This window comes from Cetorhinus maximus, chromosome 21, assembly GCF_964194155.1.
Source record: "Cetorhinus maximus chromosome 21, sCetMax3.hap1.1, whole genome shotgun sequence".
Lineage (NCBI taxonomy): Eukaryota > Metazoa > Chordata > Chondrichthyes > Lamniformes > Cetorhinidae > Cetorhinus > Cetorhinus maximus.
In genome coordinates, this window is record NC_135899.1 from 43497622 (window position 1) to 43516687 (window position 19066).

The following is a 19066-nucleotide window of genomic DNA, read 5'->3' on the forward strand; positions in this document are numbered from 1 at the left end:
CAGAGATAAGAACTGGAGCTAATACAAGCTAAGCAAACACATCCTAAGGCCCAGATTTTCACCATGATGGAGAGGCTCTCCATTGTTGCGAAAGCCCTGGAAATGGCTGAAAATTCTATGTTCCGTCCCAGAGCATGGCACGTTCCACTTTCATAGGGATGGGAGTGGAGTCAGGGGTCGACATGCATGGTTTACGGAGGCAGCTGGCCATTGAAATCACCAACTGCCTCCACTGAAGTGGGATTTTGGTAGGCCAGGAGTGTGAAACCCGGAGTGTGCCTATTAGGATAGGTAAGAGGAGGTCTGAACTTGGTGGGTTCATTTGGAAAGCCAGGGTATCCCTTTGCAGAGGTAAGGTACCCCTTTGGATAGGATCCTGGAACACCTTTGAGAGAGGTAAGGCACCCTTTGGAATTTTTAAAAGTGAACATAATTTTGCACTTTTTACACACAAGATTATTGCAACTTTCCAGCTATCAAAGAACTGTCAAAGGATTATCCAGCTGTCAAAGAGTTATCAAACTGTCAAGGAACAGTCAAAGGATACTAGGTGAGTTTGCATGGAGGGTGTAAGGACAAAGGGTGGTTGGTGGGGGATGGCTTGGCATGAGTTGGCACTAAGTTGGCATTGGTACTATGAAGGACCATGGGGATGTGTTGGGCATAGGGAGTATGAGGGGCCATGGGGGGTGGGTAGAGGGGTATGGGTTAGTATAGGCAGTATGAGGGGACATGGGGTGTGGGTATGGGGCATGAGGTGTATGGATTGGCACGGATGGGGCATAGGGAGTTTGTGGGGGGTGATGGGGATGAGGAGTGAGGGCTGGAGGAACGTTTTTTGTTTTGTTCTTTGTCTTTATTTATTTCAACTTCCAATCCAGGACCCTCCCACCCCACACACACACACACACACACACAAACAGAACGAAAATCTGACCCACGAGTGGCCATTTTTAAAGGTTGGGTTCACAGAGCCCAGAATTCTCCCGTTTCTGCATGCCTGGCACAGGAGCAAAAATCTTGCCCTAGTTTTATTTAGACTAATATAATCTTATAGCACAGAAGAAGGCCACTTGGCCCATCATGCCAGTGCTGGCTCTTTGAGAAAGCTATCCAATTAGTGGCCCTCTTTCCATAAGACTGTAATAATTTCTTTTTCCAATATATACGCAATTCCTTTTGAAAGTTTTTATTGAATCTGCTTCCATCAGCCATTCAGAAAGTGCATCCCTGATCAATACAAATTCCTGCATAAAAGAATTTCTCTTCATCTGCCCCCTGTTTTTTTTGTCAATTATCTTATATCTATTGTCCTCTGGTTACCAATCCTCCTGCTGCAGGCTTCTCTTTATTTACTCTATCAAACCACTTCATCGTTTTGAAGAGCTCTCTCCCTTAACCTCTGGTCTAAGCAGAACAATTCAAGATTTTCTGGCCTCACAAAATAACAAGTCCTTCATCCCTGGCCCTATTCTAGTAAATCTCCTCTGCACCATCTCCAAGGCATCAACATCTTTCCTAAAGTGCGCTGCTGAGAATTGGATGTAATACTCCAGCTAAGGCTAAACCAGTGGTTTGTAAATGTTGAGCATAACATCCTTGCTATTCTGGAGGTAACCTTTGAAAAAGTAACTCCACAATTATGACTAACTCATTAATCAATTTGAATGCCAGCTCTATCAAAACATTCAAAAGAGAAAAACCCCCATCAAGAGACATGGGTTTTGTGTCAAGGCGGATGGGAGTTAACAATAGTGAGCACAGTATCATGCGATCATGCAATATGTGAGGTGGTGGATTGAGAAAGTCTCTCCCAGGTATAGTGAATGGGTAGAATGAGACAGGTTCTAAACAAAGGCACTGACTCTTGTCAAAGGGAAGGATTCTTGTCGAAGGAACAATTTCTTGTCAGTGAGATTCACTCTGGTTCAAGGGATGGGCTTTTGTTGAAGGGAAAAACCCTTGTCAATGGGACAAATACCTGTTAAAGGGATAAACTCTTTTCGAAGGGTTAGAATCTTGTTGATGGGATATGGTGTCCCAAGGCACAAACCCTGACTGAAGGCATGGTAACTTATTGAAAGGGCTTGTCAATGGGACAGCTTTTTTGTCAAAAGTATGGTCTCTTGTCGAAGAGTTGAACACTTGTAAAAGGAATATTCTCTGGTCGAAAGGACAGAATCTTATTGAAGGGTCCGACTGTTACTCAACAGACTGTCTCTTGTAGAAGGGAGTGGATCTTGTTGAGCAGAAGCACTCTAATCTCATCGTAAGGACAGTCGCTTGTAATTGGGATGGACACTTGTTCAAGAGAGACTCTTGGAGAAATGGACTGTTTTCAAATAGGATGAAATGTTGTCAAATGGATAATGACCACTTGCTGAAAGTACTGAACCTGTCAAAGGAATGTTCTCTTGTTGAAATGATAGGTTCGTACTGAAGGGATGGACTCCTGTGGAAGGGAGGAGTCTTGTAGATAGCCAGAATCATGTCAATGGGATGGATTTTCTTGAAGTGACTGACCCTTGTACGGAGCTTGTCAAACTGATGGACTCTTGTTGATGCAACAGACTCTTGTGGATGTGCAGAATCTTGTCAATTGGATAGGCTGTTATAGAAAGGATGGACTCTTGTCGAAGGGCTGGGTGCTTATAGATGGGACAGACTCTTATGGAAGGCCAGAATCTTGTCAATGGAGCAGTCTCCTGTAGTCGGGATGGAGTCATGTTCAAGGGAGACACTTGTCAGAGGATAAGGGATGAACTTGAACTAAAGGCACTGAGCTTGTTGAAGGGACGTTCTCTTGTCAAAGGGACAGAATCTTATCAAAGGCATGGATATTGAAGAAGGGACACACTTGCAATTGGAGAGTCCATTCCAGAAAGGAGAGAACCTTGTCAATGGGACTTACAGTAGTGAAGGGAGAGAACCTGGTGAATGGGACAGCCTCTTGTAAAACAACAAAAACAACAAGAATTTATATCTATATAACACCTTTAATGCAATAAAATAACCCAACCCAGGAGTGTTATAAAGCAAAGTTAAACACTGAGCCATGTAAGAAGATTAGGAGCACATGGCTAAAAACTTGGGCAAAGACAAAGCTATTAAGAGGGAGATTTTAAAGGAAGAAAGAGAGGTAGAGAGTCAGAGAGACTTAGGGAGGAAATTCCTTAGCAGTTGAGGGCATGGCCATCAACAGTAGAGTGATCAAAATCAAGGATGATCAAGAGACAAGAATTAAAAGAGATATCTCAGAGGGTTGTAGTATTGAAGGATATTACAGAGACCAGTAGGGGGTGAGGCCATGGAGAGAATTGAAAACAAGGATGAGAAATTACTAGACAGTAGAGATAATGCCTGGATGAGTGCGGCTCCAACAACACTCAAGAAGCTCAACACTATCCAGGACAAAGCAGCCCACTTGATTGGCACCCCATCCACAAACATTCGTTCCCTCCACTACTGGTGCACAGTGGCAGCAGTGTGTATCATCTACAAGAAGTACCACAGAAACTCACCAAGGCTCCTTAGAAAGCACCTTCCAAACCCACAACTGCTATCATCTAGAAGGACAAGGGCAGCAGACACATGGGAACACCACCACCTAGAAGTTCTCCTCCAAGCCACTCACCATCCTGACTTGGAACCATATCGCTGTTCCTTCACTGTCGCTGGATCAAAATTCTGGAACTCCCTACCTTACAGCACTGTGGGTGTACCTACACCACATGCTCAGCTGTGGTTCAAGAAGACAGCACACTACCTTCTCAAGGGCAATTAAGAATGGATAATAAATGCTGGCCTAGCCAACAATGCTCACATCATGTGAATGAATAAAGAAAAGTAAGCTCTCTTTGCATGTGTAGATGTGGCAGAGGAGCTGAGCAAGGACCAAAAGCAGCAAAATGTCTACATACATGGAGTCCAGCTCAGGTCATGTAAATACGGAGGAAATAGATGGATCAGAAACTCTTTGAAAATGGCCAAATTTGCAAATTGTAACAGCTTAGGAGGAAGAATGGAATCAGACAAGGCAGCTCACAAATTACAGAATGAATTGGGAAAAATATAGAAGATAACAGAGCAATGGAGATAAAACTGAATACAGACAAGCGAAATGTGCTGCATATCGGAAGGAAGAAAAGACAACACATGTATTCTGTGAATAGGAGAGCTAGTGTTGAGTTACCTCAACACTCAGCATGTCCAACCAATGTACAGCAGCAATCAACAAAGTCAATATGATGTTGATCTACAGCAGCCAGAACAGGAGGGTGTGACATAGAGGAGGTGTTTGTCAAACTGAATAAGGCTCTGGTCAGATCACATTGCACAGACAAGAATTGGGAGCAATGCAAGGAGGACTTTCCAACGTAGAAGGGAGATGTCTGTGAGGTGATCTTCTTAAAGGATAGAAGACATTAAGGGTATAGAAAAGGGTAACCTGGAATATTGCTTTAAATTAAGCTTTGGAGGTTGAACTAGTGAAAGGTACCGTTGGGACTGATATCAGCAAATTTTTCTGTACACAGAGTGATTGAAGAGCGCAATAAACTCAGATGAAGGTTTCTTCAGTCCCCTGTGCCCAGGGGTACAATGAGGGAATCCATTCCTTGCACTGATTTTACAGCCAGCAGATGGGTTATGAATTCCCTGATTACGAGGACAGGGTGTTAACCTGACTCATGTCTGACCAGTGGGAACTGACTAGACGTGATTCACACTGACCAGACCGGATATCAATCCATTGGAAACAAAATGATTTGAACTCATCCAATACTTCCCTGTGATCAAGTCTTTTGCAAGGTCCTGTTCAACACTTTGGTGGAAAACTTTGCAATAGTGTCCGTCTCCTTTAAATAGTTCTCTGATTCACTTGCACTTGCTGTCTGTGTTGGAAGAAACACTGAATTATTAGGAATGGTGAAAGAACTGAGTGTTCACTTTATGCAGCAATTTACACGCAGACCATACTGACCTTAAAGTGGGAAAAAACTGCAGTTGTTCAAAGCCAGATCTTATTCATTTTCTATACAATAGTTGCTTTGTCCAGAATGGCTGAAACAACCAAAATATTCTTTAAATAATAACAGTGCATTTAGGTTATACGCCAGAGAAAATATTTTTAAATAGAGACCCGTATCAGCGCAGTGCAGGTCTCATGATACCCCTAAAGTTACTGTATTGATCGTTCTATATTTAAACAGTAACCACAGTTCCCCAATGACTCAGTGCCCACCCTGTGTTAAAGTGAGCCGCAGTAGTGCACAACTATTGCACACTAGGATCCTGAGAAAATAAAGACTGTGTATTCCATACTGAGGTTGAGTTTGACGGTTCCATCCCTCATCCCATTCTATCCCCTGTTCTTATCTCAAAGCTGCCAACTGTGGCTCATGGTAGCACTCTTGTCACCACACCAGAAAGTAGTGGGTTCAAGTCCCACTTGAGAGAGTTGAGTACATTATCTAGGCTGACACTCCAGTGCAGTACTGAGAAAGTGCTGCACTGTTGGAGGTGCTGTCTTTCAGATGAGATGTTCAACCAAGATCCTGTCTCTCCTCTCACCTCAACCTGAAAAATCCCATGGCACTATTCAAAGAAAGCAGGATATTTAGATGTTTTGGCCAATAATCTATGTGATCAAAAGAAAATAGATGAAATGGCCAGTCATCTTATTGCTCTTTGTGGCATCTTGTTATACATCAGAACATAGGAAACAGGAGCAGGAGAAGACCATTCGGCCCCTTGCGCCTGCTCTACCATTCAACTAGATCTTGACTGATCTTCTACCTCAACCCCATATCCTTTGATATATTTAATATCTGGAAATCTATCAATCTCAGTCTTGAACATTCTCAATGACTGAGCCTCTACAGCCCTCTGGGATAGAGAATTCCAATGATTCACCACCCTCTGAGTGAAGAAATTCCTTCTCATCTCAGTCCTAAATGGCCTGCCTCTTATTATGAGACTGTGTCCCCTGGTTCTATACCCCCACAGCCAGGGGTAACATCCTTCCTGCATCTACCCTAAAATTTGACTGTATACTTAATGTACTTGAAGTAATTAATTGATGTTTTCATTATTTGTCCTTGCGATGTGAGCATCACTAGTGAGGTTACATTTATTGCCCATCCCTAATTACTCTTGAGAAGATGGTGGTGAGCCACCTTCTTGAACCACTGTAGTCTGTGTGGTATAGGCACACCCACAGTGCTGTTAGGAAGGGAGTTCCAGGTCGTGAACATAGTGACAATGAGGGGATGGTGATATAGTTCCAAGTTGAGCTGATGTGTGACTCGAAAGGGAACTTGATGACAGCATTCCTGAAAACCAATCTCTGTTAGTAAAGCCCTTTGTGATGTTGCTGAGTAATGTGATAAGGTGCTAAATAAAATGTAAATCTTTCTCACAGAGTGCAGAATGATTTTCGGATTATTCTGTCTTGCAAAACTAAGCACTTCATTCGCTGTGAAGAAACTGTAAAATTATTGCATGTGTGTAGAGCCAATGCAACAACTTGCCTGTTTGCTTTCTTTTAGCTCCCAAGAATATCTCTGCTGTCCTGTGCCAAGGGATCGTAGGTCATTGGCTTGCACCCATGATTGCCCCACGCGGTAAGTTCCCTATCTTGGCTCATCTTAGATAAAAGGAGCAAGAGATGTGACATGTTTACAAGGAATACTAATGACAATACTGTGGTCTCAGGTGATGAGTGCACTGCCTACACTAGTGGGTGGAATATTTTGCCCATCCCATGGCGAGTTTGGTGGTGAGGGCATTTAATCTGGCAGGTGGGGACCGCACCACCTTCCTGCCTCTACCACAATTAAGTCAGTGGCAAGAAGTCCTGTGGATGCCTTCCCATCCCACTAGCCAATTAAGGCCCTTAAGTGGGCAATTAATGGCCACAGCAGCGCCTTATCCGCAGTGAGCCTTCCTGAAGAGAGGCAATGTGAGGGTCTCACTCGCTCTCCAGCTGATGGACAGGACCCACATTGCCTCCATTAAATACTGGTCAGTGGTACTGAACACAGAACATCACACGACCCACCAATTAAAACCAGCAAAAAAAATCAACAAACCCTGAAAATAGTAGGTAACGTGGTATTAACAAATACATTTTAATTATGCGGATTCAATATTGGTACCAAAGTTCAATTTATTTAAGCACAGCCAGTGAAGTACTTTTTTGAAGTGTAGTCAATGTTGTAATGTAGGAAATGCAGCAGGAAATTTGCACACAGCAAGATCCCACACGCAACAATATGATAATAGCCAGATAATAATGTAGTAATAGCCTCATGGGATCTTTCAACTGATAAGGCAGACAATCTCTGTTTAACATTTCATCCAAGAAAAAGCACCCATGACAATGCAGCACTCCCTCATTACTGCACTCGAATGTCAGTCTGGATTTTGTGCCCAAGTCGCTAGAGTGGGATTTGAACCCACAACTTCTGATGCAGAGCTGGGTTTGTTTTATTCATTCATGGGATTTGGGCATCACTGGCGAGACCAGCATTTATTGCCCATCCCTAATTGCCCTTGAGAAGGTGGTGGTGAGCTGCCTTCTTGAACCACTGCAGTCCATGTGGTGTAGGTACACCCACAGTGCTATTAGGAAGGGAGCTCCAGGATTTTGACCCAGCGACAGTGAAGATACAGCGATATATTTCCAAGTCAGGATGGTGAGTGGCTTGGAGGGGAACTTCCAGGTGCTGGTGTTCCCATCTATCTGCCGCCCGTGTCCTTCTAGATGGTAGTGGTTGTGGGTTTGGAACGTGCTATCTGAGGAGCCTAGATGAATTCCTGTAGTGCATCTTGTAGATGGTACACACTGCTGTCACTGCGTCGGTGGTGGAGGGAGTGAATGTTTGTGGATGGGGTGCCAATCAAGCGGGCTGCTTTGTCCTGGATGGTGTCAAGCTTCTTGAGTGTTGTTGAAGCTGCACTCATCCAGGCAACTGGGGAGTATTCCATTACACTCCTGACTTGTGCCTTGCATTTGGCTTTGGGGAGTCAGGAGGTGAGCTACTCGCTGCAGGATTCCTAGCCTCTGACCTGCTCTTGTAGCCACAGTATTTATATGGCTAGTTCAGTTCAGTTTCTCGTTAATGATAACTCCCAGAATGTTGAAAGTGGGGGATTCAGCGATGGTAATGCCATTGAATGTCAAAGGGTGATGATTCGATTCTTTTGTTGGAGATAGTCATTGCTTACCACTGTTGATGACCCCTTACATCACTTTACTGGTGTTGGAGAGTAGACTGAGCAGTAATTGGCTAGATTGGATTTGTCCTCCTTTTTGTGTACAGGACAAACTTGGACAAGTTTCCACATTGTCGGGTAGATGCCAGTGCTGTAGCTGTATTGGAACAGCTTGGCTAGGGGTGCGGCAAGTTCCAGAGCACAAGTCTTCAGTACTATTGCCAGAATATTGTCAGGGCCCATAGCCTTTGCAGTAAACAGTGCCTTCAGCCATTTCTTGATATCATGTGGAGTGAATCGAATTGGCTGAAGACTGGCATCTGTGATGCTGGGGACCTCCGGAGGAGGCCGAGATGGATCATCCACTCGGCACTTCTGGCTGAAGATTGTAGCAAATGCTTCAGCCTTATCGTTTCACTGACATGCTGGGCTCCCCCATTTTTGAGGATGGGGATATTTGTGGAACCTCCTCCTCCTCCAGTGAATTGCTTAATTGACCACCACCATTCATGACTGGATGTAGCAGGACTGTTGAGCTTAGATCTGATCTATTTGCTGTGGAATTGCTTAGCTCTGTTTATCACTTGCTGCTTATGCTGTTTGGCACGCAAGTAATCCTGTGTTATAGCTTCACCAGATTGACACCTCATTTTTAGGTATGCCTGGTGCTGCTCCTGGCATGCCCTCCTGCACTCTTCATTGAACCAGGCTTGATCCCCTGGCTTGATGTTAATGGTAGAGTGGGGGATATGCCAGGCCATGAGGCTGGAGATTGTGGTTGAGTACAATTCTGCTGCTGCTGATGGCCCACAGCGCCTCATGGATGCCCAGTCTTGAGTTGCTAGATCTGTTTGAAATCTATCCCATTTAGCATGGTGGTAGTGCCACACAACACGATAGAGGGCAAACTCAATGTGAAGGCGGGACTTCGACCCCACAAGGACTGTGCGGTGGTCACTTCTCCCGATACTGTCATGGACAGATGTAGCTGCGGCAGGCAGGTTGGTGACAATGAGGTCAAGCATATTTTTCCCTCTTGTTGGCTCCCTCATCACCTGCCGCAGGCCCAGTCTAGCAGCTATGTCCTTTAGGACTCAGCCAGCTCACTCAGTAGTGGTGTGACTGAGCCACTCTTGGTGAAGTCCCCCACTCAGAGTACATTCTGTACCCTTGCCACCCTCAGTGCTTCCTCCAAGTGGCGTTCAACATGGAGGAACACTGATTCATCAGTTGATGTGGGGTAGGTGTGGGGGGTGGTGCCTGGTAATCAGCAGGAAGTTTCCTCATCCATGTTTGACCTGATGCAATGAGACTCTTGGTCTGGAGTTGATGTTGAGGACCCACAGGGCAATTCCTTCCCGACTGTACACAACTGTGTAGCCACCTCTGCTGGGTCTGTCCTGCCGGTGGGACGGGATATACCCCAGTATGGTGATGGTGGACATTACCTGTAAGGTCTGATTCCATGAGCATGACTATGTCAGGCTGTTGCTTGACTAGTCTGTGATACAGCTCTCCCAAATTTGGTCCCCAGATGTTAGTAAGGAGGACTTTGCAGGTTTGACAGGGCTGAGTTTGCCGTTGTCGTTTCCGGTGCCTAGGTCAATGCCGGGTAATCCGACCGGTACCATTCCTTTCCAATTTTTTAGCAGACTGAGACAACTGAGTGATTTGCTAGGCCATTTCAGAGTGCAGTAAAGAGTCAACCACATTGCTGTGGGTCTGGAGTCACATGTAGGCCAGACTAGGTAAGGATGGCAGATTTCCTCTCCTAAAGGACATTAGTTGTGTTTTTACAACAATCGACAATGGTTTCATGGTCATCATTAGACTTTTAACTCCAGGTTTTTATTGAATTCAAATTCCACCATCTGCCATGGTGGGATTCAAACCCAAGTCCCCAGAGCATTACCCTGGGTCTCTGGATTACTCGTCCAGCGACAATACCAGCAAGTCATTGCCTGGGGAAGAAGTCGCGCCCTCAGTAGCTGCCAGCCAATCTGATTGGCTGGCAGCTCCAACAGCCCTGGCAGTGCCAAGAACGCATTAGTGGGAACTGCTGGGACTGCCAGCAGGCCCGAGATGAAGGCCCATGGATCCCAGAGCCAGGTAAGTCCAGGGTCCTGGACAGGGCAGATTTGGGCAGTTTAGGGAGGTGGAGGGGGCAGAGGTGGTGTGTTTGACAAAGCAGGTGGGTAGGAAGAGATGTGCAAAATCCCTGATGTGCAAAGAGCACCACCCGCCCCCCCCACCCCACCGAAGATGTTGCCTCCCCTTCCTTCCCGCTCTTTTAGAAATATTTTTAAAAAGCGGCCTGCCCACTCCCACCCAGCTGCCCATGCCAACTGTTTTATGGCGTGGGCAGCATATTATCGGGGTCAATTGGCTTGTTAACAAACTCAATTGACCCTTGATTTTTTTAAATTTAAACATGCTGGGTGGGCTGTTGATTTTGGCACTCGCCCGCGCCCCCAGTATTATGGGGTGAGCTTGGGATTCGGTGGGAAGGTGGTGGGGCGGGCACCAGCACTATTTTACATGCCCCCACCCCCCCGCCCCGCTCAACCCACCCCCCCAGCTGAAAACACACCCAGCGGGGTCGTGTAAAATCCAGCCCAAGTGGCACTGTCTAAAGTACAACAAGAAACATTCCTACATTGAGGAATTTTGATTTCCGAAATGCTTTGGAAAAAAATGTCTCTAATGCGCAGTAAGTGTGCCTCAGTGCTTACTAGAAATTTGCATATCTTCGGGGGAAGACAGAGTGAGTTAAATCTTCACATTTCCCATTCCCTTTGCCTATCACCAACCTTTCTTGTCACCTGTCACACAGCACAGAGTGCAGGACAAGCTTGCTCTAAAGCCTTGGCAGATCCTGTGTGTCTCCACAGACCTGCTGACTGTAGGGAGTCTGGTGCAATGCAGAAGAAATTACCATGGCAACAGGCAGGGCCAGGCACTACAAGGTAAAGCTGAGCAAAGCAAAGGCTGAGGAAAGCGAGCAGCAGCTGCACTGTGGTCAGGCAAATAATCCCAACATCTTTCTTTGAGATTGAAGGGGTTCTGTCTTCCTGCCTGTCATACTCTCAGTCAGAGAAAGCACAGCAAACTGTTTGGATTGGGTCAAGTGGGGAGGAGGAGGAGGAGGCTCTTTCCGCAGTGAAATCAGGATCATCCAATTCCACCCTAGGGAACCTATAACATCCAGGAGATTCTTTATGGATGCATTATTGACAATTTTTTTGGAATTAGGCCTGGATTTTATTTAACCCTTCAACTGCCTGCTGATAGGAAAGGTCGCAATCTTACAGGGCTGATCATTTTATTTGTATCCTGGGCACTGTACTGAGACAAGAACCAGTATAAGACTGAACTCAGACCAGTGACAGGGTCAGTCTATAATATTACAAAAGAACTAAAATATACCTTCAAAGCAACAAGCATCACCACACATTAAAAACCTCAAACACTTTCGCTCTGCTAACCATCCTGGTTCTATTTTCTCACGTCACCCTCCTCTCTGCCCTAATTTTTATTCATGGTCATTTCCTTTTCTACCTAATCTAACAGGTCTTTCTAACCAGTTCCCCAAACATAGCGTGTTAAATCCTTTTGAACCTGGTGCTGATCAGGATCCCGGTTCAGCAGCCATTTTGGACGCCAGGTTGTTTTGAAAAGCAGGATTTCTGTAACCTGAAAAGAGTCTTTAACGGCTGGCTTTCCGCCAAACCAAATCTCAGACCTGACACGTGGATATGATCAGGTCAGTCGAGGACCCTTTATTTAAAACACCAAAGCCAGGAGAGTCCCTGAGTGGACAAGTTCACCACCAGCTCCAGCAGTTTGAAAGGTTCAGGCTGTCGCTGTCAGCAAGTGATCGGTTTAAATTGTGATAAGCAATTTAGGAGATACATATTAAATCTTTCTGGGCAGGTTTAGTCTTGAAACTCAGGACTATCACAAGTCACGTATGAACATAGAATTACTATACAGAAAATGTTCATTAAATCCACCTTCTACCATTCTGGTAATCACATGATACAACAGTAACGGAGCTGTTACAGCAATTAATTTCTATTGATTAGGCAACAGCAGAGTGAGACTTGGGCCGAGGAAACCCCCAGTGTTGGGAAGCTTTGGTAATCGCAGCTTCATGAAATCACTGGACCGTGGCACAGAAATGAGCTGAGACTCAGCCCACACTGTTGTTCAAAAAATTTCAATCCCCTTAATTGGTCCTTCAGTTATAAAAACAAACATCTATTCAGTTGTTATGACCCCTGTAGAGACCAATAACTTTAAAAAACAATGAATTTCCCAAATGACCCAATCGAAGACACTGATGAACAAGGTTCCCCTTTTTAAATCTTCTACCGTAACAAATAATAATCTTCATCTCTAAGGGCGGGTGAAGTTAATGTTTTCCCCCATTTGTTAGTCTGTTTGTAAACAATATATCTCAAAAACTAAAAGACGGATTTCGACAAAAATTCATAAGATCATATGAATTAGGAGCAGGATAGGCCATTCAGCCCCTCAAGCCTGCTCCACCATTCAATAAGATCGTAGCTGATCAACTCGGCTTTCTTGTCTTCCCCCCACAACCCTTGATTCCTTTGTCGATCAAAAAACCAACTTAGCCTTGAATATATTCAATGACCCAGGCTCCATTGCTCTCTGGGGCAGATGATTCCAAACACTAACAACCCTCTGAGAGATTAAATTCCTCATCTCTGTCTTAAATGGGATACCCCTTATTTTTAAACTGTTCACCCTAGTTTTAGATTCCCCACTAGGGGAAACATACTCACAGCATTTGCTCTGTCAAGCCCCTCAGAATCTTATCTGTTTCACTAAGATCATCTCTCATTCTTCTAAACTCCAATAAGTATAGGCCCAACTGGCTCAACCTGGCTGCAGGACACTCTTCCCAGATTGCTTCACCGCGAGGCTGACTGCAGGACACTCTTCCCAGACTGCTTCACCGCGATGCTGACTGCAGGACACTCTTCCCAGACTGCTTCACCGCGATGCTGACTGCAGGACACTCTTCCCAGCTTCTCTTCTGAAATAGTGAAATTATGTTTACCACTTTGCCATCCATGGAAGGTGATTAGCTATAGTCCACAAGGGACCATGGCTCTTTCACTCTGTCAGAGAGAGACAGTTGGTTATCTCACTGCTTCACATCAAGCGTGGGTAATGTAACGAGAGAGGCCTCCATTAAACACTGCAGCCAATATGGGAATTGATCCCCCCACCCCTCCCATTGACATCACTCTGCACCAAACTAGCCATTCAGCCAGCTAAGCTAATTGAATCCCCACAATCCATGGGAAATGTTCTAGAATCTAAGGAATCCTGGAAGATCAAAACCAATGCATCCATGAGCTCTGCAGATGCCTCTTTTAAAACCCTGGGATGCAAGCCATCAACTCCAGGGGATTTGTCAACTTTAAGTCCCATTAACCTTTCCTCTACTATTTCTTTGCTAATAATTTCCCCAAATGCCTCATTTTTACTCGAGTCCTGATTCACCACTATTTATGGAATGTTTTTATGTGAAGACACAAGTGAAGGGTAGAATTTCCCCAGCCAGTTGGAGACAGATTCTGGAGCATGTTGGGTGGGAAAATCCTGGAAATTGGGATTCTGACATGGTTCCACCCTCTTTAGGTCCAGCAGGGAACTCCTTGGGACTGGCTGGAAAGCAACTGAAGTGATTAAAAAGGCAATTAAGAGCCTCTTTAACCTTGAATTCCTTCTCTACCAACAGTGCACAGGTTCCACACTCTGTCTACACCTCACCAGGGTGACTGAGGCAAGTGCGCCATTGGAAGAGCTTCTTCAGTGAAACTGACAAGTTGGGAAGGTTTTGATTAGTTACACTGAAGAGCTCCAGCCATGGCCTGGTGAGGGGCAGCTGTTCAAAGCACCCTTCCCTCTCAGTGCTTTCACTGCTTGGCAGGTGATTGCTAACTGTTTGGAAGGCACATCTCCAGTCTAGCACTTCACTCACCTTCAGCTGCATTTCCCTGTTGCCTGCCTTCACCATGGCAAATGGTCACCTTATGCAGCTTACCATCCACCTCTCCAAAGCTCCAGCAGCAGCAGGAGCACCAGTGGCTTCTCCTCAACCACAAGTCCCTCCACAGGGCAGATGGAAAGGACTCTGAGATCCAGCTGAAAGGAAGCGAGACCCCCAACACAGGGTCTACAGGTAGAAGACCAGCTTTCTCAGCATCTGTGAGCATCGGTGCCTCGGGAGGCTCAGGCTATTATGGAAAGTCACTGCCGATATCTGCAGCCTCTTAGAACGAGACTTTCCCATTGGAGCAAGTGGACACACACTGCCAGTGTTCATCAAGAAGCCTGTCATTGGAGGGCCACAGTGCTCCCCTGCCCTCCTCTGGGTCACTGCCTTTTGCCAGGCTGTGTGCTATCTTCCTGTGCACGGAGAGGTGTGAGTGCTGGTAATGGCCTTTGTCGAGAGCCAGGAAGGACATCATTTGTGGAGAATGGTTGTGAGGAATGGGTGCGAAAGGGCAAGAGGATAAAGATGAGTATAAGCGTTGGCCGCTCAGATGGAAATATGAGGTACCTGCAGAGGGAGGAATGAGTGGTTTGCTGTGCAGGAGAATGCTGGACAAGTCAGAGTGTGCAACTGGGCACCTGAAAGTGTTATACCAATCACCTGTCATGCCGTCCTGAGGTCCTGAATCCTCTTGATGCAGTGTCTCCAGGATGAAAGGAGCACGCTCCTGCTGCTGACCTCCCTGGCCACTTGCATCAGCACCTGCTTGGTTGGAGAGGTTGTTCCCTTCCTCCCATCCTTGGGAGAGTTCACCTCACCACAGCTTCTCCGATCCTGCAGCAAGACCTCCAAGTTAGAGTGAGAGACTGCTCAAGCAGCCTTCCCAGGTTTCCTCTCCATTTCTGTGCATGCTGCGGTCTCAAAAATGAAGTTCTCGTGAGCTCTTCTAAACCATGCTATGGTCCATTAATTAGACATCCTCCCTTTGACTGAATAGAAGCATCATCCCAACCACCCACCCAAATTGGTCTGGGAGTCCGGCCCTGAAGGCAGGATGCTAATGTTGCTGGTCTGGAAAAGAGCCTTGGCAAAGCCCACCCATTGGGAAATTAGCCGGAACTATGGCGAATATTCCACCCAGAATAATGTCTCTGCCATTTCCTTATCCCATTTTATAATTTTACAGGCCTCTGTCTCAAATGGGCCCACATTTACCTTCACTAACCTCTTTGCTATTAAATTCCCAGAGAAACATTTACAATCTGTCTCTTACTAGTTTACTCTCACATTCCATTTTCTCTTTCTATATCTATTCCTTGGCCCTCCTTTGCTGGATTCTAAAGTCCTCCTAATCCTCAGGCTTGCTACTCTTTTTGGAGATGTTATAAGCCATTATTGTCAGCCATTTTGTATTTATGAAAAGGAACGGTTTATTGAATCTTTTTAATTACTTTCTTCGAATGAAAAAGATGTGGTTTTGAGACCGAAGGCCTTTAAGGTAGGCAAATGTCAGCATTTTTATTGCAAATAATAGCTTTTGATATGTAAATATAGACAACTGTCAGAAGTATAATGAGAAGATCTTGCAAAGCTTTAAAGTTTATGACCATTACCTTCTAGGATTGGAGGATTTCCACAGTGGTGCACTTACCAATGAATCCACTGTTCTATAGGGTGTTGAGCCTCACAGTTACCAAGTAATGATCCCAGTTCACTGATCCCAGACATGATGACTGACCACCCTGCCTCCTCCACACTCCCACCACCGCACCCCTGCTGACTCCTGCACTGATGACCAGCGCATTTACCTGTGGGAACAGAGAATAATTGAGAAGAAGATCAAATTAGCTCCATCAGTGGTGAAGCCACCCACAGTTGGATAGCCTATCAACACTCACAGTCCCTGGGAGGATGGGCAATGTTTGGTGTTATGCCTGAGGGTGCCCAGAACCCTGCAACTGTACTCAAGTCAGGGTCCTGAAGACCTTGGGGATCCACTCTGCTTTGTAGAAACCCCTATCTGTTTGTGATGGTCGCAGTATACCACAGCCTAGATCCCAGGGATGGAATCAGTCGCTCACTGAAGGTGGGCTGCCAGAGCCTGAATGGTCAGTCAGTGCCCCCACACCAACAGGTCAGAGCACTGCTATCCAACTTTGACATGGAATTAAAGACTCAGGGAGGTCCTGGCAATGGTATCAACAGAGGCAGACATCTGTTCTTTATCTAGGTGGTCTCATTATCAATTGTTATGATCAGGTGAGGAGGGGTCCCTCTCCTCGTTTGACCACAACAGTTTTTTTGTTTAAAAAGGGTATACTTGCCAGTTCAGTGGCCCTTCCCGCCATTCGAGGAGTCGGTAGCAAAAATACCCCAATACTGGCTGTCCCACAGCCATTTAATGCTCCAACAAGTGTTAACTGGCTGGAGGTAGGACTTCTGCCCCTCACTTGGGAGGAAGTCCTGCCTCAGAGAGCTTCCAGCCATTCTGATTGGCCAGCAGCTCTCTAGTCCCAGCAGCGCCAGAAGCTGCAGTGGACAGGACTGAGACTGCAAGCAGTCCCCAGCATCTTAAGTCCAGGACTCCAGGTAAGTGTGGGGATGTCATGGCAGGGAGGGGAGGTGAGGCCTTGGGGATAGGGCAGAAAGGCGATGGGGGTGTTGGTGGAGAGGCCGGTGGGGGGGTGTTGGTGGAGAGGCCGGTGGGGGGGTGTGTGGTGGAAGGAGCACTAGAGGGAACAGACCTTCTTGTGGGGAAGCCCTCGATGTTGAAAGGAGGCTGTTGATGGAGGTGCCCTCCCCCACTTCCCACCCTTAAGGAAACAGCCCTTAAGTGGTCATAAATTGGCTGTTTAAGAGCCTGAGTTGGGGCAAGGGTGAACGGGCCAGCCCAGGCCTCACCCATCACACTGTAAGATTGTAGAGAGGTTGAGGCAGGCTAAAGCCTGTTGGGCAGGCCATCCAAGAAATTTTACTGGCCCTCCCTCCCCACCAGCAAATCCAGCAGGGGAGCATAAAATAGTGTGAACGTGAGTGCTTAACTGTTTAAGCTCTATGATGATAAAAGACACAACCAAACCGGTTTCCTTGAGCTTTTAAAAAGAAAAGAGGATGGTTCAGTTGTATTTAACCTAGTCCAATGAAAATGATTTTAAAAAAGCACACTCACTCACACAAAGAGACTACAGCGTGGGGAGGATAGATTAAATAATTTTGAGTCCAGTAAAATTAAAGGCCTATACAATTAGTCACTTGGTAGTACAGAACTCGAGTATTGCTGAAAAAAGAGGCATTTTGTCAAAGCTTTTCATCTTGCACTCATCAGGACAATTTGCAAGAAAATACCAATGTCAGGGGAAACAATATATTTATACTGATTGAGAAGAGAGTGCCGATTGATTGGCAAATGGACTCTGATTGGTCGTGGCGTTGCCATGGATAATGCACCAGCTAATGGTGACTGACAGTTAACTGACAAGCATTGTTTGAAATCTAAACCAGGCAGCTTGACTATGAGATAAAAACAAAAAACTACTGCGGATGCTGGAAATCCAAAACAAAAACAGAATTACCTGGAAAAACTCAGCAGGTCTGGCAGCATCGGTGGAGAAGAAAAGAGTCGACGTTTCGAGTCCACACGACCCTTCGTGAGGACTCGAAACGTCGACTCTTTTCTTCTCCACCGATGCTGCCAGACCTGCTGAGTTTTTCCAGGTAATTCTGTTTCAGCTTGACTATGATTGGTCAAGACATTGCACTGGGGAATTAACCAGAGAATGGTTGTCACTTAATTTTGCTTAGCTGAAACAGGCACAATATGTGTGCATGTTCTTTCTGTCTGCAAAGAACAGGGCCCTGTGTATTAATATATGTAGCTTCCCATACATGTAAATGTGCCACACTGCGAGTCTGACTGACAATTTTAAGTTAGTTGACAGCACATTGGTTTTCAGCCCATATGACTCTTGAAGCTTGGTGACTCGGCTGGACATCACACTGAATTTGGTGGTCCTATTTTCGGCATCGATGCAGTTTAAAAATCTAGACGGACAATTTATCTGTCTTTCTTGAGACAACAGCACTGGATTGAGTTTTTTTTTAAATCTTTTTCTGTGGCACCTGTATAGCCAAAATCAGCAGACAGGGTTCAAAACTTAGAAGTTGAATAGAGACAGAGAAAAGGAACACACTTAAGGTCTTGTTCCTCCAGCATCTCGGTTGCGTATCTCGTTCTGTAGAGTAAGCAGGTACTTAAAACAGACAAAGGATAAGCTTGTCACATGACCTTCTCTCTCCAATTGCCCAGTGATCCAAATAAGGTCATGGCTGGGAATTCCTCAATCAGCCAGTGTTCCACATGAATATAAGTTAGGAGCAGGAATAGGCCAGTTAGCTTAACATCTGTCAGAGGCAAAATGCTGGAATCTATTATTAAGGAGGTTATAGTGGGGCACTCAGAAAATCTCAATGCAAGCAGGCAGAATCAGCATGGTTCTGTGAAAGGGAAATCATATTTGACTGATTTATTACAGTTCTTTGAGGAAGTAACAGGCAACATGGACAAAGGGGAACCTGTAGATGTGGTGTACTTGGATTTCCTGAAGACATTTGGCAAGGTTCCACATCAAAGGTTACTACAAAAATTAAGAACTCATAGTCTAGGAAGTAACATATTAGCATGGATAGAAGATTGGTTAGCTAACAGGAAACAGAGAGTAGGCATAAATGGGTCATTTTTGGGTTGGCAGGATGTAATAAGTAGAGTGCACGAGTGACAAATGGAGGGATGAGTGCTGGGGCTTAAGTCTGCTCTGC

At 45.5% G+C, this 19066-nt stretch overlaps 1 protein-coding gene across 1 annotated transcript in view; it reads left to right on the top strand.

The window, feature by feature from the left end:
• The first annotated feature begins 6557 nt into the window (after nucleotides 1-6557).
• LOC144695862 (regulating synaptic membrane exocytosis protein 3-like) overlaps nucleotides 6558-19066 on the top strand; it is a 166954-nt gene continuing 154445 nt past the window's right edge. The window contains exon 1 of the mRNA XM_078566904.1: nucleotides 6558-6623. Coding sequence (XP_078423030.1) covers nucleotides 6608-6623 — 16 coding nt within the window. The 5' untranslated portion in view covers nucleotides 6558-6607. The remainder of the gene's footprint in view (nucleotides 6624-19066) is intronic.